This window comes from Papilio machaon, chromosome 10 (assembly GCF_912999745.1).
Source record: "Papilio machaon chromosome 10, ilPapMach1.1, whole genome shotgun sequence".
Taxonomy (NCBI): Eukaryota; Metazoa; Arthropoda; class Insecta; order Lepidoptera; family Papilionidae; genus Papilio; species Papilio machaon.
This window is the reverse complement of record NC_059995.1, coordinates 7,537,959-7,562,937: the sequence shown is the minus strand read 5'-3', so window position 1 is coordinate 7,562,937 and position 24,979 is coordinate 7,537,959. Positions and strand designations below refer to the sequence as shown.

Genomic DNA, 24,979 nt, shown 5'->3' with positions numbered 1-24,979 from the left:
AACGTTTGGATGAACACATAGGCTACTTGTAAAGTTTTTTTTTTATTTCGCGTGGAAAAGCTAGTTATTAATATAAGCAAATATTGCAAAAAGGATGACAGCTATGGACTAGCTTTAGCTAATGTACACCGATACAATTTCAATATCAAAAAAATTTAAAGTCCAATGGAAACCTTAAAAATAAGTAAAGTACTGGAGGAATTTATTACAATAGGAGCAAAAAAATAATATTAGACACTAGATCTTTCGAGAATTTGTACTTTGGCTACGTAAAAGGCTTAATAAACGTTATTTTGTAAAAAAAAACTAAACTACCTAGAAAGGTGTGGCAGTTAGTTACAGCAGAAGGTTTTACGAATCGTGATTTTGTATTCACGTGTGTGTTTGTTACACAATAAGATTGTGCACTGTTGTTTACCACCGACTAGGAACAATAGCTGAGTTTTCGTAAACAATAGTAGTATTTTTCAAACTTTAAATGTAACGGAAGTTAAAGGTAACTATAGTGCTGAATAACTACGGAAGTTTTAAGTCATTCCTATGAAGGAACTTTTATAGAAATAGCTTATGTAATTATGACCTAATTTGATTACTAAAAGGTATTCAATCTATTACCAATCGGAACTTTTTTTTATCGTAGTGTTTGAAAATAATATTAAAATGTGTGAAAAACAACTGAAGCTTCAAATTGTGATAATAATATTATGTATATTTTTAAAAGGATACCAAGCAGTTGATGACAGTAAGTATTCCAAGTTGAGAAATAATTAAAGTATACTTCGTTTCAATCAAACACCTAATTTAAGCAAACAGTGGAACGTCAAATGTAAAATTTGTCTATGGTTAAGGATTTCTGCAAAAAATTTGAGACTGAAAAGAAAATTACTGGGTTTAATTGCGTGTTATTTTTAAGTTTTTAAAAAGTCGTATTGTTTTAATTATGAACATTTAAGGTGTGGCAACATATTATTATAGCTTATCTAAGTGATGGCAACACTTCTTGTTAGCGCGCATATTTTAGAAGCGGCAACGTGTTTACCCCCGAGCGAGCAAGCGCCTGCGTGTATCGATAACACGCGAATATTTTGTTCATGCGTACGGAACATAAATTATACTTGTGATTTGTCTTAAGAAGCTATGTAGCCACACCATATTTTATAAAATATGCGCAAACGTCTATTTTAAAGGTGAAATATGAAATGATTTATTTGGTACCACGCTTACTTACGTAGGCAATGTTTATTAAGTCTTGTTTTAAATAAATACTTTCATATTAATATCGTAAAACCTTTTTTCCACGTCTTGAATAAACATTTTTAAGTGTATCTTTGTCTATCATGGACTAAAGTGAGTCTATTTTAGTAAACTTGAGAGTAATTCACAGACGAAAAATAATTTTACAAAAACATATAACCACCAACCAACCCTTTGAAAAAAGAAAAATGATATAATTTTTATATATATTTTTGCCGTGGAAAATCGCAACACAACGTCCAATATCTTAAGCACGTAAAATAAAACATATAGAAACATAGCAGGGACGCGAAAGTAAAGGATGAATATAGTTTATTTCTTTATCAGGTCCCCTGTTTACGGTGACCAGAGCTCCTCGATACTTCGGCATCCTACAAGATCATCGGGGTCAACCGCTCTCAGTCGAAGTTTCTGAAGAATATATGGATCAGGACTACATAGCTACTAACAGGTTAGACCTCGTAACCCATTACAATATTTAGAAGTTTTTTCAGTAGACGAGAGGGATGGAATTTTTATACCGAAAAGAAGGCGATTTTACCTTCCTTTACTAGCATTCTTTAAAAAAATGAAAGGAAATATCAATGTGGAGTATATGAAAAAGGAATTGATACGGTTTAAATAAAAGCATGACAAAATTGTAGAAAGTATAAAAAGTTTTAAGTTGTAGTTTTTGGTTAGCGCTGAAAAATAAAGGCAGGTGGTGTTATTTTTTTTGAACCTTAAAGGGTAAAAGCGCCTTGCTTTTTATTTTAATTTGAGATTTAATTGTTTCTTTTTTAATTCTGCTTTCAAATTATTATAATAATCTATAATGATTATGATTTAATTTCAGGAGACGACATAAGATTGACTGGAATAAGTAAGTATTTCAGATTTATTGCCTACAACATGTAGCTTTTCTTTACCTTGACTTGACCCTGACATATTAATAATTTTATTTCAGAACTCCATTGGACATGGATGATTTCGATGACGACGACACAGAAGAAACTTTCGACGATAAAGACAAAGATGTCAAACTACCCTCCAAATTTAATCTCCAAGCTGGTCCAGTTTAATTTAGAAATTCTTGAGGTATTTTGTTACACTGCACATTATTTAATCTTTATTATTAATAGATATGAATAATTAAAAGAGGTAACAAAATATGTATGAGTTTTTTTTTGCTTTCTACCTATTTATTTCAAAAAGATGTCTAGATGAAGTCCTGGTTTGTGAGATGCGTGTGCTATTCAACTGACGGATGTTAAAAACTTAATGCGATGTAAGTTTTACCTCATAATATAAAGTTCAAGGCTTTATTTATCTTTATAAGGAAGTAGAAAAAAAGTCGATTAACATTTACTAAATGTATTGACTAAGTAAAAAAAATAAAAAATCACTCTTCTAAAACAAAAATCAATCCAAATCGCTGTAGATATTTTCCAGTTTCCTTTCGTCTGAATCTGGAATCGCTCCACCGGGGAAGAGAGGCATGCGAGCAACCTCCATGGATTCCTCAGAATAATCATCCGATTCCTCTGAATATTGTTCTTCAAGATGGTCCTGGTAGATCTTCTCGCATTCGCTCGGATGTTCACTCTTTATCACGCGAGGATGGTAACCGATCGCCTCAATCAAACCAACCGTTAAGTACGGTATTTGAGTTGTTATTTCGAAATGTTTATCTGTTAGCAGAAAGTAATGCAGAATCTTAAAAGCGATCGATGGCAATTTGTGGGATATGCAAATACTGAAAAATGTTGTCAGAACTATTAACAATTTAAAGAAAATTTTGTGAGCAAAAAAGCATTGTATGCTTTTACGTTGTCGATCGATCTGAATATGTTAAACACTCATTTTGTTTGGTTATTTTTATAAAATTCTAGTGAAAATGCAAGTTATCCTTTAACATTAGCAATAAGATACCCAAAAATGTATAAGAGACCTCTTTTCTGTATAAAATCATAGGTAGAAGAACATGGACTTCTGTCCATCATGTAACAGATAAAGTAGCTTTTGAAGTAACTTACAATCAATATGATCCGGTATGACCACAGTAGCAACGGTCTTCGCATGATCTTCTTCGTAGTAGTCTCCAATGATTTCTATTTTAGGACCGCCGTGCACTTCTTGCCACTCCGGTTTCTTAGTACAGTCCTGCTCCAAGTGTCGACGGCCATGGCCTCGGTGGACGCTGGGCGGGGGTATTTCTGTCAAGGGAACGAAGTTCTGCTTCACCTCGTTACCAACTGGCTTCACTTTTTTGAGCCTAAAAAAAATTGAGGTTTTTATAGTTGTCTAAGAATGAAATGTAATACGGAGAAGTTTAAATATGTAATTGTTTTGATTAATGTAGAGGCTTAGGAAGTGATGGATGGAAGAGAGTGACGAAAGAAACGACAGGATAAGAACAGGAACAGAATTACTTCTTCGGCTGTCTTAGGAACAAATGTATTTATAAGATTTACTTGTCATCAGTAAGCTTGACTATTTCCTTTTTTGTTTTTCTGTTATATGTTGGAGCAAACGTTTGAACACGTGGTTTATGTTGATAGTCATCATGCAGACTTAGGATCCTGCGTGAAAAATGAGACATTTTAAAAGAAGAATAGCGTCAAGTATTATTATTTTATTTTGTGACTGACGAGCCACTGTTTGCCTTGAAGAGGCATTTACAGTTCAGACATTTTAAAAGAAGAATAGCGTCAAGTATTAGAAATGGTTGGCATATTTATGGGTTTACTCCAGTGTTAAAGACATCTGAAAGATTTCCCAAGTTTCCTATTAATTACGCATATAAACTGTCAACTATTGCCATTAAAAAATAAAAAGGAATACATATATTGTCTTCAAACAATGTACGAATAAAAATCACTCACTTGTTCACAATAACACTGCCTCGTATTTCAGAACTTACATATTGGTTTAGCAAGCAACTGACTAAATAGATTAATATTTTCATTGTTCTGAACTAGCTGGCATGTTTCTACGCGGTAAATAAGACAAAAGTGTTTAGGATTGATCTTTTAAAGCTCGTTCAGTTATCAGTAGTTATCTGGATTCATTGCAACAATACGCGGCGGGCATTGTTACAGGCACAATGGAACAGGTGGCCGATGATCTTTTTGTTGTAGAGCCACGTCACGACTGCCAGTTTGATTGTGATTGCTGCATTTGGATCTCATAGTGTTTTCCTGATTGTGTCTTAAGTAAAATTTAAATATTTTATTTAATTTTCACTGTTTTACTTCGTGTGTCATGAACAAGAAAAACTAAGAAGATTGTTTTAGTTATTTTTTCTTCACAATGAAGTTATATCTATATTTAATGACTTCATGAAAAAAGATTTCTTGATAGGTTGAATAAAAAACTCAGGATTTGGCATGTTATACAAATGTAATATTAAAAGAATCTGCTCTTCTTCTTTTTGTAGACGACGGGATCCAAATGCCATGTCTGGTTGCCACCGCATGACACCAGCGTGTAGCAGCCACCGTACACGATCGGCGGATCGGTATCCGGTACGCAGATGTTGTCCTGGCAAAATGTCGCGGTGCCTGGTAACCGTGAATTTCAATCGCTCATTATTGTTATCTCTATTTTTCCAAAAGGAATAAGGATGCCAATATTATCACTAACCAGGTAATGAGTTTTAGCACCGTTTCTTTTCTTTATAAAGAAATCAATCAAAATTAAATACTAAGGTCTACAGTATTATGTACTTTTCGTTATAAATCTATATATATATATAAAAGAAAGTCGTGTTAGTTACACTATTTATAACTCAAGAACGGCTGAATCGATTTGACTGAAAATTTGTGAGCAGGTAGCTTAGAACCAGGAAACGGACAGGATAATTTTTACCCCGTTTTCTATTTTTTATTCCGCGCGGACGGAGTCGCGGGTAAAAGCTAGTAAGGAATAAATCTGTAACCTTGGTTCACACTTACCAACATATCCAGTAGGGCGGGCTTGTCGTTTATTCTTCACGTAGTCGACCACAGCTTTAGAAAGCGCATAGAAATGTTTGCTGGCTTTGTACCGCATTTTAGCAAGCGCCATGTCACAGTCACTCTTGTCCGCTCTGCAGTGGTACACCAGGTTACGTGTGTTGATCTTAATCATCTCTTCTCTTAATACTTGATACTTGGTGTCGGTGTACAGGAGTTGAGCGAAACGGACATTGACTAAGATATATAAAAAATTGTAAAGAGATACGAAGAATGAAAAATGAAGGTAAAGCAAACTAAGAGTCAATTAACGGCTTACCGTCGACTTCTGACACCAAAACCTCTGACAAAACAGATATAAGAATATGTTTTAAACACAGATTTTGGTCTTAGAAGCCCACGGTTAGACTGTAACCTTCTAGTAACTGAAGACTTAGAAAAAATTAAAGTACTAAAATTAAGTTGTAATGATTCTAGATTTTCCAAAAAACTTACGTCCAGCGCCAACCAAATATCCATCAGTCAGTCCCACATAGTTTGCTAATTCCGACAAAACATATAACAATACAAAAGATTTCATCTTAACATGTGCTATAACTATAAGTAAGTAAAAAATATGGCTAGTATTTACAAGTAGCAAGTTTTTGAATTTTATAGTCCAATTAATTTTAAACTAATTGGTCGTTAACTAATTCTTGTGGGACTTGCAACTGGAAAAAAAACATAATATAGTTTTTGTAAACCAAACTTTAAATAAAGAATTAGACTACGGTCACTGCCTCCTAATTAACTCCTGAAGGAACCGTCTCCATCAGTTGCTAAACCCTTTTTTATTTCAACTACCTAACCAATCTTGCAAAAGTTATACGACCAATAATGGTTCTCTTGTAATTCATATCGTTCACGTGCATTATAATTTAAAACAAAATAACATCATGCAGAGGTCCTGTTTCAAGCTTTAAGATTAACATACACGGACTTCAAGCAATTGACGTTCGCGGTAGACAGACCGTAGTTTGCTGCTGGTAAAATTTCGACTGCTCTACACTACTTGAAGAGCAGTCCGTGTACAGAGGTCGTTTGTTGCGTGAGTCAGTTGACATCTGCGCAGCTCTTGGATTATTTAATTACCCGCCGGCTTGTGATTAGATAAGCATTGTATTCACATTTCACGCTTCAACAATAATCAGCCGCTACACCTTTTATGGCGACAGGGATTTTGCTGTAGACGTAACAATGTTTTAGAGATGTTGATATGATTATTTGTACAATTAAAAAAGTTTTATCTTCTTTTTGTGTAGGTGTATTAATAATTGTAATTTGAAAACTGATGTTGACTATGAATTAATTTAATATCGAAATGTTATTAAATAAAAACATAATTAAAACATCGGACATTTTTCGTCTGTGGTAAAAAACTCCTTTCCCGAAAAGATAACTTGTAACAAACCTAAAAAAATTATGCCCCTCGTTTTTAATTCAATTTAATGTCGTATGGATTGTATATATTTTAATATTGGCAGTTCTACAACTGCTTAGTTCTTCACTAGTACAATACTAGTCGACAAATACCATACTGTTTCCCTCCCTGTAGTAGGCTGGGTATACAATCTACGCAATTGATCTTCCACTTACAGCCAGTTTACTAATAAGCCGATAGTGTACTGCTCAATAATTTTAACTAAATATAATAAATTTAACTAAATATATAAAATACTTCTGATAGTATAAAACATATTCCTTTGCATTGACACAAACGGTTATCTCTATTATCTTATATATAAAATTCTCGTGTCACAATGTTTGTTCCCTTACTCCTCCGAAACGGCTTGACCGATTCTCATGAAATTTTGTGAGCATATTCAGTAGGTCTGAGAATCGGCAAATATCTATTTTTCATACTCCTATTAAGTTTTTTTTAACTGCGCGCGGACGGAGTCGCGGGCGACAGCTAGTTATTTATAATATTACTAGCTGGCTCCCACGATTCCGTCCGCGGGGAATTAAAAAAAACTTAATAAGTAGCCTATGTGTTCTTCCAGACTATGTTCTACATATATGCCAAATTTCATCGAGATCCCTTGAGCAGTTCCGGAAATACCTTCTAACAAATATCCATCCATTCATCTTATATTTCGTATTTATAATATTAATAAGATAGATGTGTCATGATTCGTAAATAAAAGATTATTATCTTAGTGTTACAAATGAGCAATGACAACATTGGTATGTTTGTCGTAACGACCACCAAATGTTTATGTTTCCAAACAATTCTGTTAAACAAGGATAGTAAAAATAAAACACAAACGTATTTAGATCCCTTTTTGGAGTCGGTATAAAAAGTAGAGGAAGGTCGGTACTTATAATACATGCAATAAGAGTGTTACAAAATAGACATTTGTACAAATTGCACACGTCATCTCACGCACTAATTGTCCGATGAAATAATACATCATCGGCTTATCTGGTTGCTGGAAATCGCAAAGATATTGCGGCGCCAATTACGACCAGCCATTCGAGTGCATTGTGGCATTTTGTCGGTGCGGACCACGACGGTATTGTTGTCAGATTTCATAGGATAATATTGATTTATTGGCATGCAGACAGAATATTTTCAATAAATAGGAATTAATTCATATTATTTTAAATATATTATAACCCGTCTATGTTATTTCAGAATATCTTAATCAATGAAGTAATAGGTATTTTCTGTTTAACGAGTACAATCGTAAAAGAGAAAACGATCTTACTTGAGTAATATGAAGGAAACAAAAAGCTATTTAAGGACCGCAAAAATATAAAAACGCGTTCCTCTTTTCTTTACCGCACCCGCCGTAGTGACCTCGACCGAAATATTTTCTCGGAGCGGTTAAGGAAATTTTCAACACCCTTATAATTATACAAAAGTCAAGTGATTGTATTGTATATAATTACACAGTAGTCTGTGAAATATCATTAAATGCCAATTAACAGTGGTAGACGCCAGCAACAACAACATCCGTTGCACGAATTGCTCGCTCAGTGAAATACCACGACCACACAGAAGACAGGCGTGAAGTGGAAGTAATTCCGCGTTTCGTGTGACGAGTGTGGTGCCGGAGGCCTAATTTTAGTCCTGTTTCCTTTCCCACTCATTTCTTATAAGGAATAGATGGGAAGGGAAGGTGGATTTGATGGAGGAGGAGATGCATAGGAACGTTAAATCCTTCATCGATTGGGGGTAGCCAACGCATCTGCAATTGCGAATTCATGTGGACGCTTGCTCGTTTACCATGCAATATAAAATAAGGCAAATAACGTTCGAGATGATTCAGTGTTTCGAAATTGGAAGGACCACACATAGGGAGCTAAGTTATTGATGTAACTAAATATTAAAGTAATATACGGTACAAAGCTATATTTTATTCAATACATAGCTTAAGATTATTCGAAACGACCCGTAATCGCAGTGGGTGTCTTTCAGGGTTTGATGGATGGACAACCAGACGTACTGTTGCTGTTGCACGTAGATTTATAGCTCGGATATCTATTAAACTTGTTACCTTATGTTAAAACTTAACATTGCAAGATCTATTAATAAATAGACATGTAAGCGATTATAGCTCTTATGTGAAAGACATTAAGGTGTTAATCCTGTATGTTGTGTGTAAGTTTAAGATTGCTACTATTGGTATCTGTTCGGAGGTCGCGTCTTAATGCGATTTTAATAAACATATGATTTGTTTACGACTCTGTAAGTAGAGTAATAACGATGCCCTAAACATATCATTCAAACCTTTTAATAATGTGGAAGTGTGTAAAAATAATGGTAATTATCATTTAAAAGATTTTGAAATGTAGAAAACTTCTGTCGCCATTATTTTTCTTTTATTTTCCTTCAAATAAAGAAATTTTTATTATTTTTGCATCTACTTGAAAATAAACATGAGATTTTAAAGATAACACAGGTTTCCACTGTTGAAAAATTCTTACGAGAATGTCATCTTTTACATTCTTTCTGAAAATAAAATATTACAATAAGATAATATTATTTTTCGTTCAAACAATATCTTGTTGTTATCTTTTATGTACAGAAAGAACAACAGTGGAAACCAACAGTTAATTTCAACGAATGCTTCTATGTATCTATCAAGAATAACTAAAAGGATCTTGAATGTAATTACGTAAGTTATATTAAATACCTTTCCCGTGTACAGTCACGTGCAACGCGGTCCGCAGTGTAATGGGGTGAGACGGTTATCATCGCCATTGTACGGTGTATTACAGTGTACTGTGTAATGTGTACTAATAGATATAGACCCCCAACATTGTTTGCACCAATCGCTGTAAAGGCCACAACTGTAAATGTGTATATTGAAGATACTTGGATATTTGGGTATAAAATATTTTTCTGATTGACTAGAGAATAAAGTTTTCCACGGGCAAATGCTAAGTGAATTTTAGCTAATATTAATATAGAAACATTCACATTTCACAACATTACAAGCATGGAGGTTGTTCGAATGGAGCATTAAGTTTTTTTTTTGTATACGGTCATGGGGTATTTATATTTGTAATAGTAAAATAATATTCAAACCAAGTATGACTTTTTCTTTTCCTTGAAGAAGCGAGCTTACCTTTTTCTCAAAGGCCGACAACGCATCTTCAGCTTCTTTAGTGTTGTGGTTGTCCACGTGTGTTGCGGTGTTCACCCCGGTGTTCATGCTGGTCGTTTGTCCCTGATAAAAAAACTAAATCAAGTTAATTATCATCCTTTAATATGTCATCAATTTTATTGATAAGGTACACCGAGAATACCGAATAAGCTATTCGTATGGCCAGTGTCATTAATTGAATAAAAAAAAGATTTCGTCGCGATTACAATAACGGGTTCCATTGTTGCTACGAGTATCCGAACGGACAATCGGAATGGTTAAAAGAACTATAGTAAAAACTTTCTGATTGCATACCACGATCGTGACATCATCTTCAACGGTTGCTAGTCACAGAGATGGTACTGAATTATATCAGTAATTGCAATGGCCAACCAAAATTACTAAACAGATGACTACTAAGTTTCTTAGATTATTTTTCTTTTAACTAAAGAATAATTGATTATTAAACATTTCAATGATCAATATCGGTTCCTATCACCAATATCGTGGACATTAAGTTTGTCTATCTCGTAAAAAAAAACGAATTCTAAGAGCTGGCTGACCGTATCGCAACTATATGGTTGCTATTATATTAATTACAGTCACAATAAATATGTTATATAAATTTAAAATTATAAATATTTGAGATTTATTCATGATTATGCAGCGAGCGTATTCCGGTAGACCAATCGAGATATTCGTGGTGATAAAAGAACATTAGACCAGCTGTATTCGTGCTTCCTTCTCTCTATCGATTGGAAACAGTTGCATAGATCTAAATAGGGTTAGCTCATATTTTCTTTTCATAGAAATCCTATAACTACATGAAAATAATTTAACATTTACAAACCTACATTTCGCTAGCACGATGTAAGTCGAATTTAACGCCATCTAGTTTAAGATTGAAAAATATGTTCTTTGACTTAAAGGTTCATAAGCTATTTTTATGCTTAAATGTTGAGCACTATCTTTATTCATTTTAAATAAAATGTCAGCAAACATTTTACGTTTGTATTTTGCCTAATTTTTAACTAATATGCAATAACATGTCCTCGAAAAATACTTAAAAGCATTGTCATACTACAAGTTATAAAAGCTTTGTTTACTTAGTAATCGGTCCGCGCCAAAGCTTTGTGTTACGTTTATGGCTTTATGGCCAATAAATAACGTTTAGAATGGCAAAGCAAATACAATTAATTAGTCTTATCCCCTCCTATCTGTATAATGTAGGCATACTGTTTGTTCCAATACGTGGTATCTACTAATGAATTAAGGATATTCAAAGTTTCAAAGACAAAAAGGACGGATAGATGATTTTCCAGGTATATAATTTAAAATTTGAACAGTGGTAGATGCCAGTAACTACAACATTTGTTGCACGAATTGGCTTTCTCGCCCGTTTAAATACCTTAACCACACAGAAGATAGGCGTGAAGTGAAAGCGATTCCCCGCTTCGCCTAATAAGTGCGCGTGCCGGAAGCCTGATTTTAGTCCCCTTTCCACCCTTTTCCTATAAGAAAAAGTGGATTTGTCGCAGGAATAGACGCTTAGGAAGGGGAAATATTATGTTTCTGTGTCTCTTCCTCCGTTGGTTAAAGGTCGGCAAGGCATCTCCAATTGCGGATATCTATTCTAGTCTAGGGCTGCGTTCGCTTCGTTATTTCAGCAAATTTAGGTGGCCGCTTGCACGTTTGCCACATTATGATAAAAAAAACATAAACTGTTTTTTTGTGAATATACTCTGATGTCATAAAAATAACTTTTTAGTAAAAATACAAAAAACCACAGGATTTCCCCTTGCCTTCTCTATGGTTTTAATGATCGCAATCTATGACGTTGTAGTGCTACAAACTTATCTGGCCCGGTTCGAGTGGTGATGTTATCGTGGTTAGTTCTGTCATAAAATATATAAAACCTACTGAGGCATAGAAAATGACACACAAAACAAGTTATTATGGCCAGGCAACTACACTACGACAGGTCTCTTGAGACAATTTTCTAACAGGGTGACAATTTTCTGACATTGACAGGGAGGCACTAGAGAGCTGTCATATTAAGTTGGACATACGGCGACCAGGTCAGATAACTTTATTGGTATATAGTAGTCTCTGCCACCGCTGGCAACTGTCAGTTGGCGTGGCTCGTATGAATAATATAAGAATCTCTCAATTCGATGCATCGCTCGGATCGCTCTACCAGAGGGCGCTCCGGTATCATCCGGGTCAGAGCGGTTTCAGACAACGTCGCTATATTACAGTTGCCCGGGGGCTAAATGTAAACAGACTTTATCTGATTAAAGACTCGTGGCTCGATATCGATACAGTCGCTACCATCGGTTTTCGAAAGTATTTTGGGAGTGCCCACTTATTATTAAGATATTTTTAGATATTTGACAGAACTTTTGTACAAGTAGATAGTCAACCTACGGTAGACATTATTGTATAGACGAACTCTGTCTACTAATATAAACTCTTCAAAAACAAAAAGCTAAATTAACAAGAATCTACACGAATCTTCAAGAAATAATAATATTAGTGAAAATATTATCAGTTAGGTATTTAATTTAATTCAATAAATTAACTTTAAAAAGTGTTTTCATATATTTCGACATACTCTTAGTAGTGGACAATGGAAAATGCAATCGCATCTGCCCGCTGCTGCGGACGATCGCACATCTGTTTGTTTAACATAATATTAGTGACTCTACTATATACATACTATACTGTTATTATATCTATAGTCTTGTATGTACAGATTTATTTATTTATGAAAAAAAAACTTCGAGAAAAAGTAAAAGTCGATCAAAATAAGGTAAATTTACTGCTTAACATGAAGAAATATTTACACCTATCTTTATTTTCAAATAAAACAGTTCCGAATATCAAATCATAGAGATATGCATCAATAAAGATACTTCTACGACCACTATCTTATAGTAAAAAACACTATCCGTAACTACTATTCAAGTCATAACAAAGCAAACAAGGTTTGTCTAAGTATTACATTTAACTTTATCTTTATAACCTTAGTATAATAAGAGAGTAATAAAACACAGTTTAAAGTGTCGGGTAAATTGTAAAAACACCATTAGAAGACTGGTCGACACTCCCCATGTTCTAGATTACGTTATACTGTAATGCTTCGGTAGCGACGGTACTGATATCTCTATCTTAGGTACACTGCCTTATTGTTATAACAATGGAGAACTTTGACCTTTACTTGCGCAGATTATTGTTTTAGATTTGAGGTAAACATTTTCTGTATTACCCCAAAAAATACGGTTAGATACTTTAAACACGTGTTTTAATCCTATGACTGCTGATGATTGATATTATGGAGGTCAAGGTATATATAAAAAAGTTTTAGTTTTTTTACCCTAAAATATATACCGCTAACACTGCTTACTATGTTGTTTATCTACGAGTATATCGGATTTTGAAACCTACGCATTATATTTCAAAATTCATGATTTGTGGTAATGTCTCATATCAGCGTGGGATAAAAGGGTTGACATATGTTTAAGCTAAAGTATAATTGAAACATTGTCTTTCTTTTTTATGATTAAGCCCTTTGTTAGACATTTAAAAACAAAATTACAGTTGATGAAATGATGATGCTTTCACGTTATTTTGTACCTTGATTTAATGATTTTAATGTATTTTATGGGCTACTTTCTCCGGTTTATGTCATTTTCTACAGCCATTTTCATCCTTAAGAGTAATTTCACTACATCTTCTTTTTAATTTTTTGGTTTTTCAGACAGCACTAATACAAACATATCAACACTTAAAGTAATTTTATAAAAATAAATGTGTTTAAATATTAAATTAAACTTTTATTTTACTGCATTTTAATGTCTTATTCGGTTCATTTAATGTCTTACTTAGACTCGAGCCTGTTCTGGAACTCGGGGTAAAGGGCGTGCGTTGATAACACGCTAATAACAGCTTACTATTTTCAAATGCTACTATTATTTATGTTACGGTTATTATTTTATAACCTAAAGGCTTTTCCCACATAGTATAAGCACAAACTGTGCTGTAATAGTTTGCTACCCGTCTAAGACGGGTGTTTCTGAACGTACAGAATCAATCTGTAGGTTGATCGACCCAACTTGAAACACTCTCTAACATATTTTGTAATATAATTTTTAAAGGTTAGATTTTTTTACTATGTAGGCTTTATTTATAGTGTTTATAGCGAATTAATGAGCATGCTAATCATTCAAATTGACATAATAGTGGGTTTCTGAGACCAAAATCCCCATTTCGAACGTAGAGTTATCTCTGTTTTACCAAAAATAATGAGAGGGATGACCATATGTTTTAAACAAATATTTTGGTCTCAGAAACTGATGGTAAAACGTATACAAAAATCGACAAAATAAAAGAATGATATTAAGTTTTAATAACAGTGTTATTTCTATATCAATACTATTAAATGTATAGACGACTCCCTCCGCGCGACATTAAAAAAATCTTAATAAAGCCTATGTGTTCTTCCAGACTATGTTTTACATCTGTGCCAAATTTCATCAACATCCGTTAAGCCGTTCCGGAGATACCTTCAAACAAACATATGTCCATCCATCCATCTATCTAAACATTCGCATTTGTAATATTGGTAATATCTGGTTTGGTTTCCTAACATAAACCTACTGAATATTTTTGTTAATAAATTATACATATGGTTACCGGTACAGATAAGGTAAAGCCGTTTCTGCAATAAAATGAGCGGCAAGTGAACATTGAGAGAACTTGGCCCCAACAAATAACAAATTGATATTTAACAGCCGCTGTCGCTCTGAAAGCAAGTAATAAAATCCAAACAATTTCATAACCATATTTTAAATGTATTACGAACGTTTATTGCAGTTTGCGAACAAATTGCACGGTGTTTATACTTAACGCTTATTTTTTCTTTTTGCTTGTCTTCTAAGGGTTATAATGTGATTTGTCGCCTATAACTTATGTAACTGTGCTGTTGAATTTAAAAAGCTAATTTTCAAGTCTATAAAAATTACTGTCGCTCGCGGCTCTGTCCGCGCGGTGTTAAGACATAACTTTTTAAATAGCCTATGTGTTCTTCCAAAATATGTTCTACAACCCTGCCAAATTTCTCTAAGATCCGTTGAGCTGTTCTGGAGATACCAAACAAACATCCATCCATCTAAACATTCGCATTTACTCGTATAATATTAGTAAGATGTAAGCAGTCCATTATTGTAGATTTTTAATACTAAATCAGCACTTAGGGTCTTATTGATTAACTCGGAGTACTAGAGTAAAATTTGGCTTTCGTGTTATATTCGTTATTAAGAAACTATACAAGTAAAATAATATTTTACTTGCATAGTTTCTTACTAAACAACCTATTATTGTCTCTCTTTATCAACCACCATCCGCTTGCGGGTGGCACGTTTAAACAATACTGAAGATGCTACTAGAAAATTTCAGAAGAAATCTATTATTAAACAATAAGGTTCAGACTCACTTAACACCGATATATTAAGGACGTGTTACACTGATCTTAAAGCAGTGATTCATACGAAATCAAATAATAATGGCTTTTGGACATGTTAAACAACTGAAGGATTCTAGCAACTATTAAGTTGAGATTCCTTTGTACGGTGCAGTAACATTCGAATGGATATGTCTGAGGAGTTCAGTTTGGATTATGGAATAATGGTCCTTAATGTTCAAACGAGTTGCAGATAGAATGTGTTGGGTTAACGAAGTGCCGATAGGTGGGTAATGGAAAGCCTTCACAAAGATGACATCGCGGCACATAAACTGTATAGACCCGCTGTATATCAATTGTTCCTCATTAACTTTATTATAACATTATTGAAAACAATTTCGTAAGACGGAGGCACTTAAAAGACTCAATAAAAGTAGTTTTGGTAGTGAAAGTTTAGTTTGGTAGTTCAGAAATTTTTCTAATTGGCATATAATATAATTGGGTCATATGTAACCTTTGGCGATGGATTTAAATCAGTCAATTTATATTTAATTAAAGAAACAACTACTTCTCTCATATTCTGTTCTATTCTAATAATAAATTCGTTATTTCACAGTAAAAGGATAATTCATCTATATATATAAAAGAAAGTCGTGTTAGTTAGGTACACTATTTATAACTCAAGATCGGTCGAACTGATTTACCTGAAAATTGATGGGGAGGATAGGTTAGGTTAGAACTAGGAGACGGACAGAGAAACTTTTTTATCCTGTGTGCATTTTTTTATTCCACGCGGACGAAGTCGCGGGTAGAAGTTAGTATTTTATATAATAATAATGAAATCTCCATGGGTTCCCTGTTCCAGTATTCATTTTGTAGATGAGAGGTTCCTCCGAACGTTCATTACGTTTCCTTACCCCGGCATACAAATTGTAGCTTAAGTTTTCTTTATCTGTACACATCTGTCAAACTTACTGATGTCAATTCCAGATTGTGGCATGACGACTTTAAAGTAGAACTTTTTTCGTCAAATTGGGTTTTATTTGCACAGTGTAGTATACTTCTAAAATCTACTAAAATCTTAATGTTAGTTCCGTTTTTCGCCACGTCTATTCTCTTTCCGCACAGACTCTATTATATTTTTATTCGAATTCGATATTCAGTTTTTTCTTACCTTACTACACTAAGTACCTAATAATATAAATGAACAAAATTAAACAATGTTGTAAAGAAGGTGCTGTTAAAGGTGTTAAGCTTACATTTTCTGTTATAATGTATTCCTGGGTAATGCTAGTTTCACAATAGGGGTGTTACAACTTATCTTGAGTAGGACAGTGGAGTACTGGTATTCTTGGAATGCACGACTAGACAGAACAGTAATTTGGTTCGGTCAATAGGAATACTACACTATCTTACTACACTGCCTCACTGCACCTTCGTGTGAAACTAGCATTAATTAGCTTTAATCCACATTTTTACATTGTGTTTGAGTAGGTTGTCAACAGCGCTAAGTGCACTTTAAAAGTCATATCAATTTGCAACGCGCAGTGCACGCCGCACGCCGCGCGCCTCACCCATTGCAAATTGTAATGAAAGATCACTTTGCTCCATTAAGCTGTCTTTACATTATTTTTCAGTCTTTTTTAACTTTTAATAACATAATTTACGAACTATTCAATTTTTTAATAATTCAGTTCTATAAATTAACATCTTGTTCACGTTTTTTAAAGTTATCGTTATGTAAAAGTTTAGAATGGATACGAACACATAGCACGACTTAATAAGCTTGATCCTGTCACAAAGAATCTATAAATTATTTAGTGAATCTCTAGCGAATGACCTTATAGGATGGTGACATTATAATTTACAAAGGACGTGTACGTCGAGCAATTCATGCTTCATTAATGTTGGACAATGTGGCGGTGCGTCCATACCGGGCTGCCGCGCGAACAACGCCTAAAGGCGGGATTTCACGGTGCCTGATTTTGTGGACGGACGCGGAACGCAGTTAACCACGAGCAGCCACGCAACGCGTATTGATTTAACGACTACTTGATAACGATTCGCGACAAGACCGAAAGGACTCCTAATTCTCCGCCATAGAAAAGAAAAGCAGTATCAATTCGTGAGTGTCGGTTCGCGTTCATCTGCAAACTTCTCACCAAGGAAACCCGCCTAAAGGAAGCTAAACGCCGCGCCAATGTCACATCGGCCGATGCTCTTGTCAATTAGCTGTTTTTAGCCTATGAATACTCAATTGAGATTGCCTTAAACGGTAGCGCGAAATAGCCAATTACGTGTGAGCAATATTCTAACAATGGACGCATGGTATTTTGATGAGGAAACACAACTTCGCTTTGGAAGTTCACGAGAAATATTTATATCATTTTTAGAAGCGAAATAACCGTTACTTATACCCAGAGCTGGGCATTAACTCGTTAATCCGTTAATCGTTAATTAACGAAGTTAACATTTTCCTTAACGGATTAACTTTTAAGTTAAATTCAAAAAGTGTTAACGCTCTTGTTAACTTCCGTTAAATTTCACTTCCGTTAATTTAGTCCGTTAATTGTTACAATAGACACTTATTGACGTGTTGTCATTTTATTTAAATTATGCATCAGGCTACATTCGTAAGTTCGGCTATGTTTGGGGACCGTCGGCGAGTCGAATGGTGACCGAGAACGAGAGAGAACGAGAACGAGCGAGTGCGAGTGTTATGCAGGTTATACAATACACCGAGCGGCCGGGAAAGACGTGATCAAAAGAGTACCGCAGAATCCTTGTTAGAAAATAGTGACGATTTAACCAAACTTACCTCTATCAAATATTGCGAAGTTTAGGCGCTAGACACCTTCAAAGTTTATTAATTATTTCACATTTTCACAAATATCTCGAAAAGTCTATATTACATTTTATTCACATTAAAACTGGTTTTCATTTATTTAACATCACTTTTTTTTAGAACATGATTTTGTTATAAAACCAACATAAGGTACGAAAGTACTTTATTCTAAATACAATAATTATACACTTTGTCCTATACGTGAAACGCAAAAATCTAGTAAAAAAGATAAACACTGCGTTGAATTGCAATCAAAATAATCAAGTGTGCATAACTCTTCAACGTCGTAACTAAATTACAACTAAACTTTGTTGGCGACGAAAATGTTTATTTTAATATTGAAGTTTAAAGACAGCAAAAAATATAAAAAAAATCGTTTATGGTTCATTTGAAAAAGCGTACAAATAGGATTTTTTGTCATTGCGTAGATAAGAAACAAACAATGAAAAATAAATTTAAAAATACGAAAGACGAAATGTGCACGCAATAAACATTCCTCAAAAACAAAAGGGATTTAGGTGTTTATTACCGTCGTTTGTTTTTTTGGGGCTTCTTCATAGTCAACGAAAAATAATTTTGCATTTTAAAAATATGAACAAAGGATCAAATGGACAGCCCGCACACAGAATGCGATAACGAACTCGATGGATTTATGGCCCTAACCCTTCTAATGGTCGGGGATGCACGTGCGCTGCACAAAGACAATAGCGAAGATAATTTGTTTGTTTACAAAAAAAAAGTATACGATAAAACGAGAAAGAATGAGGAAAAAGATAAAATAATTATGTTAGTGAAATAATGTTAAATTGTGTTATACTAAAATTAACATATGAAATGTCGTCGGCACAAGTGACCTTTACAATAACATAAAAAACAATCTCAAACAAAATGCACTGAAAAGTAACAAAATAATGTCATGAAAACCCTCAAAACTCTAAAGAAAGTTCTCTTCTTTCTTGTAACATTTATTGTATAATTATTGTTATTTCGCAGTCGGTGTCGGCCGAAGTAAATAGGTGACATTTTATATTTGAGATGTATTAGACATACTTACTTTTATGTCCCTTCTTACTGCATTTTGTTTGAGATTTGAGATTGATATTCTTTTGAATATTACCATAATACGAGTATGTCTCACTGTTTAATAGAAAACTTGTGTTGTCTAAATTTAGTTAGTTCTCTAATTCCGTGAAGTTGGATGGTCGATAAAAAAATGACTGAAAAGGTCAATTGTCCATCATTGTCAGTGAAGTATATAAGTGTGTGTAACTAGTGCATGCTATGTCATTAATATCGTACAGGCAGTAGTACATCACCCCAATCGTCAAAATTTTATTTGAATATATTATATAACTAAACTATAGATAGGATTAGCGCTCGCCCGAGATTTCGTAAGCGCAGTAAAAAAATAGCCTAAGTTCCATATGATTCGGAGATTATTCGTATGGCCATTTCCCGCTTGCGCCCTATATTCGTAATATAAACCAAAATTAACTTTAACTGTTAACTTTAACTTGCGTTAAATTTTCTTAAATTAAACGCTTTAACGATTAACGAAGTTAAATTTTTATTTAACGAATTAACGATTAACGAAGTTAACTTTTTGATTAACTGTGCCCACCTATGCTTATACCTTTTTCCGGGGTAAACAAATAATGCATTGCTGTACCCTAGTTCTTGAATTCTCTAACCTAACCTAACAACATATTAAAATATATCCGTGTGTGAGAAAATAACTATCAAAGGCATAAAATTAAAACTTACGCTATCGTTTCCACGATTCCAATCCGTAGTAGTAAAGTTGTTATTGTAATAATTTCAAGAATGCAATTCTATTCTGTGCTCCTACATGCTACAACCGGCCGATCTCTGGACGTTTATTACACTGTTTTGTGACGTATGCTCCTTATTTGGCGGAAAAGATGGCGGCTCGGAGCCGGCTCGAAAATATTATTGTTTGATTGTGTTCGGAACGCTGTAAAGAAAACTTATCTTGAAATATAAATTGCAGAATTATACGAGAGCTTTATTGTAATACAATGTTAATACAACTCTTATTGTCCAGAACAATTAGCTTAATGACTAATAAAATTCCATACAGAGAAATGAATTAAGTAATATACGATAAGGTTTTGTTTAGTGACAGAAATATAAATACAACTTTCATTAATTCAATAAAAAGAAAAAAGATTTATGTTTCTATAATTTTATCTTAAAAACCTACATAAATATAGCTATTTATGTACGTTATATTTAATATAAGAATAAGAATAAGAATGACTTATTGGATTAACACACAACTTTATACAAAGGAAATATAATATAGGACTACTTCAACCATAGAGTTTATATTTCGTTTCATATATCTATTGTTAGACATAGGGTAATATTGTATGACATATCTATTTCACGCGTTGTTAATTTACATGACCATAAACTATCCTATACCCCCACTTTTATATTTTTTTAATATAGCAGAAGATTTTTTTTAATTTAGTAAAAATACTTGTACCATTCCAACTAACAATTTGGCTTGTGCTAGAATGGTTTTACGACAGTAGTCGAATGACGGGATTCAAAGTTTCGTCCATGAGATCTGAAATCCGTACCCTTAATAATTAGGCTATAGGCGCTTTACTGAGGAAGATCACTTTATAACTCAGAATGTTGCAGTAACAGTACATAGAATTATTAAGCATAAGTAATATGAAAATTTTCGATATATTTTTGACATCAATTCGAACATCTGTAGAAATGCTTAGCAAAGATCTAAATTTGCAAAGATATTAAGGTCGTACGTATTGAACACGTAATTTGCAAGGACAAGCGCCCTTCGAGGCGTAAGTCGTACGATCGATCAAAGTATGATTTGCATGTATTTATTTCTATTCGATTTCAAAGTCTAAGTTATAAGCGTAATGCGTTTTTAATTATTTATACATAAATTGGATAACTATGATGTGGATTCAGAAAACAACTGCGATCCATAATCCATCCGATTCAGATGTATAGATACCTGATATATTAGAAGAGGATAGCTCTTTTAATTGATGTAAAAGGTTTCAAATAACTTTTGAATATTTGTGAACCTTTTTTTTCAGAGGGGAATGCTTTATGCACACTCTGCGCCAAGGTAGTGATGTAGAATTCTCTCTGTTCCACCTACGCATGGTGGCGAGGCCACGGGCATGCTTATGCTTTCGTCTGCGTCAGCTGTAGAAGCAGCTCTCACTATGGGAATATTTATGAATCTACGAATATAATATTCTCTGTCGGCCTCTGGGTTGCCAGACCACGGACTTCCATTTGGCGCGATCTGGGCATATCTCTCTTGTCTCCACTTTCATACGTTTACGCATATATTCTTCAGTAACGTTTGCTCTTATTACTGCGGTTTTTATGTATTTCATCAATATGGGCGAATTACTCGTTTGTAATTAATATCCTTTGAGGAGCTTTTCGTAGAATATTCCAAGTTGAATATATATTATTTAAGTATACCAAAAATTATAACAAATTCTAAACGAAGTCCTCTCGTCACTTGGACCGTAATTGTAGTCGATGTTGTTCATCTTATCAAATATCGATAATAAATTAAAATTATATAGTAATTGAGTGAGATGGAAATCTTGAGGAACGAGCGCAGATATCGTGCTGACTGATTACGAAAATAAATCGAACATATTAAACTAGATGCATAATAAGTTAACGAATGAGTACACTCGTCGCCAGTACATTGGACTTCGAATTGGGTTTTATTGGATATTTATAATTTACAAATGAGCGATTGGTAACTTCTTTGGTTTTTGGTTTTAATGAGAGATAAAGAGAAAATAAGGATGAGAAGAAACATTTTAAGCGTAAGAAGCAAATTAATGGTTCCAGCTTTAATGTAATTCGTAATCAAAGCAACATTCTTGTTATTTAAGCTTTAAGGTTTAAGACATAACTAACATAATTTGCAACATTAATATCTATACTATTTAAAATTGTATGGATGAATCAAGAGACACTCGCTGTCTGACAGAGACACTTCGATGAGACACAGAGACACTGATACCTAATCTTACTCATATTCTAAATGCGAAAGTTTAGATGGATGGATGGATGAATGTGTGTTGAAGTATTATGTATGTATGATGTATGTATGATGATGAGTATGTATGATGAATGTAAGTTGAAGGTATCACCCGAACGGCTCAACGGGTCATGGTGAAATTTGGCGTAGAACATACTCTGGAAGAACACATATGCTTACTTATTAAGTTTTTTTTAATTTAATTTGTATAATCTTTTTAGAAAACAAACGCAAAAAGGAGTATTCAAGTGTCCATGTTTTGTTTTCTTATGCTACCACAGTTTCGTTACAAGATGCAAGATGTAAAATAATCAAAACAACAACATGATTTGTTCATTTAATTTCGGAATAGTTTGTGAATAGTTTCACTATCGATGTTGTTGGGAACAAGTCACGAAGTCATAAGCTCAGGTCTTATCTTAACTGTTGTTATTTTGTGTTGCTAAATCAATCTTGAACAAAACTAACTCGCTTAAGGATATACATATTTAATAAACATCGCTTTGTGGCGTTGCTATCATGATTTAGTGCATACAAAATAACTGATTTGTAAGATGCGTTTACATTGCTAATTTATATCTAACTAACTAGCTGTCGCCAGCGACTCTGTCCGCGTAGTTTTAAAAAAGCTTTATAAGTAGCCTATGTGTTCTTCCAGACTATGTTCTACATCTGTGCCAAATTTCATCACGATCCTTTGAGCCCTTTTGGAGCCCTTTATAACAAACATCCATCAATCCATCCATCCTAACATTGGCATCTATATATATAAAAGAAAGTCGTGTTAGTTACACTATTCATAACTCAAGATCGGTCGAACTGATTTAGCTGAAAATTGATGGGGAGGTAGCTTAGAACTAGGAGACGGACATAGGAACTTTTTTATCTTGTGTGCATTTTTTTTATTCCGTGCGGACGAAGTCGCGGGTAAAAGCTAGTTTATAATATTAGTAAGATTTAAATCTGATAACGAGTACTTTTCATTATATGATATTTGTATGTTAAAAACAACTTGTAAACGACAATTATATTTTTATTTTTGTCTATCAATTAATAAAAAACAAAGCTGTGGAATTGACTCGCAATAAAAAATTATCAACAAAAACTAAGTAAGGTTTATTTTACTAAATATTAAAAATTAAAGTTTACTTTAACTAACAGACGCACGTCACCAGCTTAGTGACAGATTATTTAAATCTGAGAACTGATTTCGAATCTTATTAAAATTAATAAATACGTCACACACATAAAGGTACGGATTAATCTGAAGGATACAGGTTTAATAATATGGGTGTGACGCTTAAATTAATGTATGTAAAATTACTCGCCGTTGAATTTCACTGCACAAACATGTACTTGTACTAAAATATTTATTAATCCTTTTAATTTTCTTTGAAAATAAAGAGACTGTATTATGTATTAATACAAAATTAGAAAACTAGATCATCATCATCAAAGTCTCCCTGGCCCTGGTCACTTACGTGGGGTCGGCAAAAAGGTGTTATAAACCTTAAAGTTTTGGCTTAAGTTTTTACGGCCCGCCTCCTGTCGCCAATTCAACTTGGGAAAACTAGATGCTTTTTATTAATATGATTTCGTGTCTAGAATTCCTTTTACCTTAACTTAGTAACAATTAATGAAATTCGGAGTCATCATTTAATTTTGAACATAATTGAATCGTTCATCGGTGTCACTTCTTTAAATGGTACCCAATAACACTATATAAAATTAACACCTTATTAGCGTAGTAACTTGTATACGTTGACACATTGTATAAAGATTATAATAAGCAACAGGTGGTGGAGGTAGAGAATGCAAAAAAATGTGGAAAAATGGTCTCGTTAAAGAGTTTACACTTCTACACTCTTACGTTGCTTAATTGGGAATTTTTGCGACATAGTAAGTTGGTGTTGCAAGGTTAAAATGTGACTTAAAATAACATAAAAAAAATAACCACCAATCGTTAAAATGCTATAGATTATGTCAGGTAAAAAATTTGTTAACAGCTGCCCTTTGTCCTTCATTAAACTTTTCGGAAAGTTGAAATTTATTTTTAATCCTCTTAGTTGGTCTTTAATAATTTTAAAGTTTCGTGTATTTTAAATTAAGCTGGATTAATTTAGGTGTAACGGGTATCGTAGTCACTATTATCTTTTGTGATTCTGACAACCAGAAATTTAAATTATTTATTAAAAAAAAATGCTTTGCGACTTGTGGTTAAGTAACGCCCTTCGTTCATACAAGGCAAAGTACACCTTCAAAACTCAGCAACTTTAGTTGCTAAGCGATTTTTGCACTACAATGTCACAGAGGTTCGTACACAGGCATGCGTAGGTAACATTTTGCTTATACGTCGTCAAAGGCAGTCGTTCGCAACCTGTTTGTCGTGAGAAAAGTCGCAGCAATGTTCAAGATAGTAGAGCAAACTGCAGCAATTGACATGTAGTCACTATGCTCGCGACCAAAGTACACAATATTAGTGTCGAAGAATTACGTTCCTTGTGTACAAAAGGTTCTAAATGTAACTTAAAAATGTAAGCAAAGTTAAACTAGAAGATAGTTAAAATGTCGTAATTTAAAAAAAAATTGTTACAAAACTCTACTCAGAATTTACAAAATTTATTTAACTTTTATTTTTAACAAATGTATATTAAAACAAAAAACAAATTTATATTCAATCATTCATTTCGCTTATAAATAGAGACATTGTAATCTAGAGAACTAAAGCGTAAACCGTTAAGCTAGATTAATGGAATTCCAGCCGAATTCAAT

At 33.6% G+C, this 24,979-nt stretch overlaps 3 protein-coding genes across 3 annotated transcripts; 1 reads left to right on the top strand and 2 right to left on the bottom strand.

Annotated features, from left to right (window-relative positions):
- The first annotated feature begins 639 nt into the window (after positions 1 to 639).
- On the top strand, positions 640 to 2,315 carry LOC106718187. The gene is made up of 4 exons (XM_014512200.2): positions 640 to 742; positions 1,582 to 1,705; positions 2,090 to 2,116; positions 2,201 to 2,315. Exons 1-4 carry the CDS (start codon positions 661 to 663, stop codon positions 2,313 to 2,315), a joined length of 348 nt encoding a protein of 115 aa, XP_014367686.2. The 5' UTR covers positions 640 to 660.
- Positions 2,316 to 2,655: 340 nt separating this feature from the next.
- LOC106718199 lies at positions 2,656 to 4,201 on the bottom strand. Its single transcript, XM_045679825.1, has 4 exons — positions 4,119 to 4,201; positions 3,708 to 3,815; positions 3,270 to 3,508; positions 2,656 to 2,924 (listed from the first exon to the last, which is right to left on the bottom strand). The coding sequence occupies exons 1-4, from the start codon at positions 4,199 to 4,201 to the stop codon at positions 2,656 to 2,658; spliced, it is 699 nt and encodes a 232-aa protein (XP_045535781.1).
- A 440-nt stretch (positions 4,202 to 4,641) lies between these two features.
- On the bottom strand, positions 4,642 to 5,796 carry LOC123721335. Its single transcript, XM_045679868.1, has 3 exons — positions 5,685 to 5,796; positions 5,190 to 5,426; positions 4,642 to 4,796 (listed from the first exon to the last, which is right to left on the bottom strand). Exons 1-3 carry the CDS (start codon positions 5,767 to 5,769, stop codon positions 4,642 to 4,644), a joined length of 477 nt encoding a protein of 158 aa, XP_045535824.1. The 5' UTR covers positions 5,770 to 5,796.
- Positions 5,797 to 24,979: the final 19,183 nt, after the last annotated feature.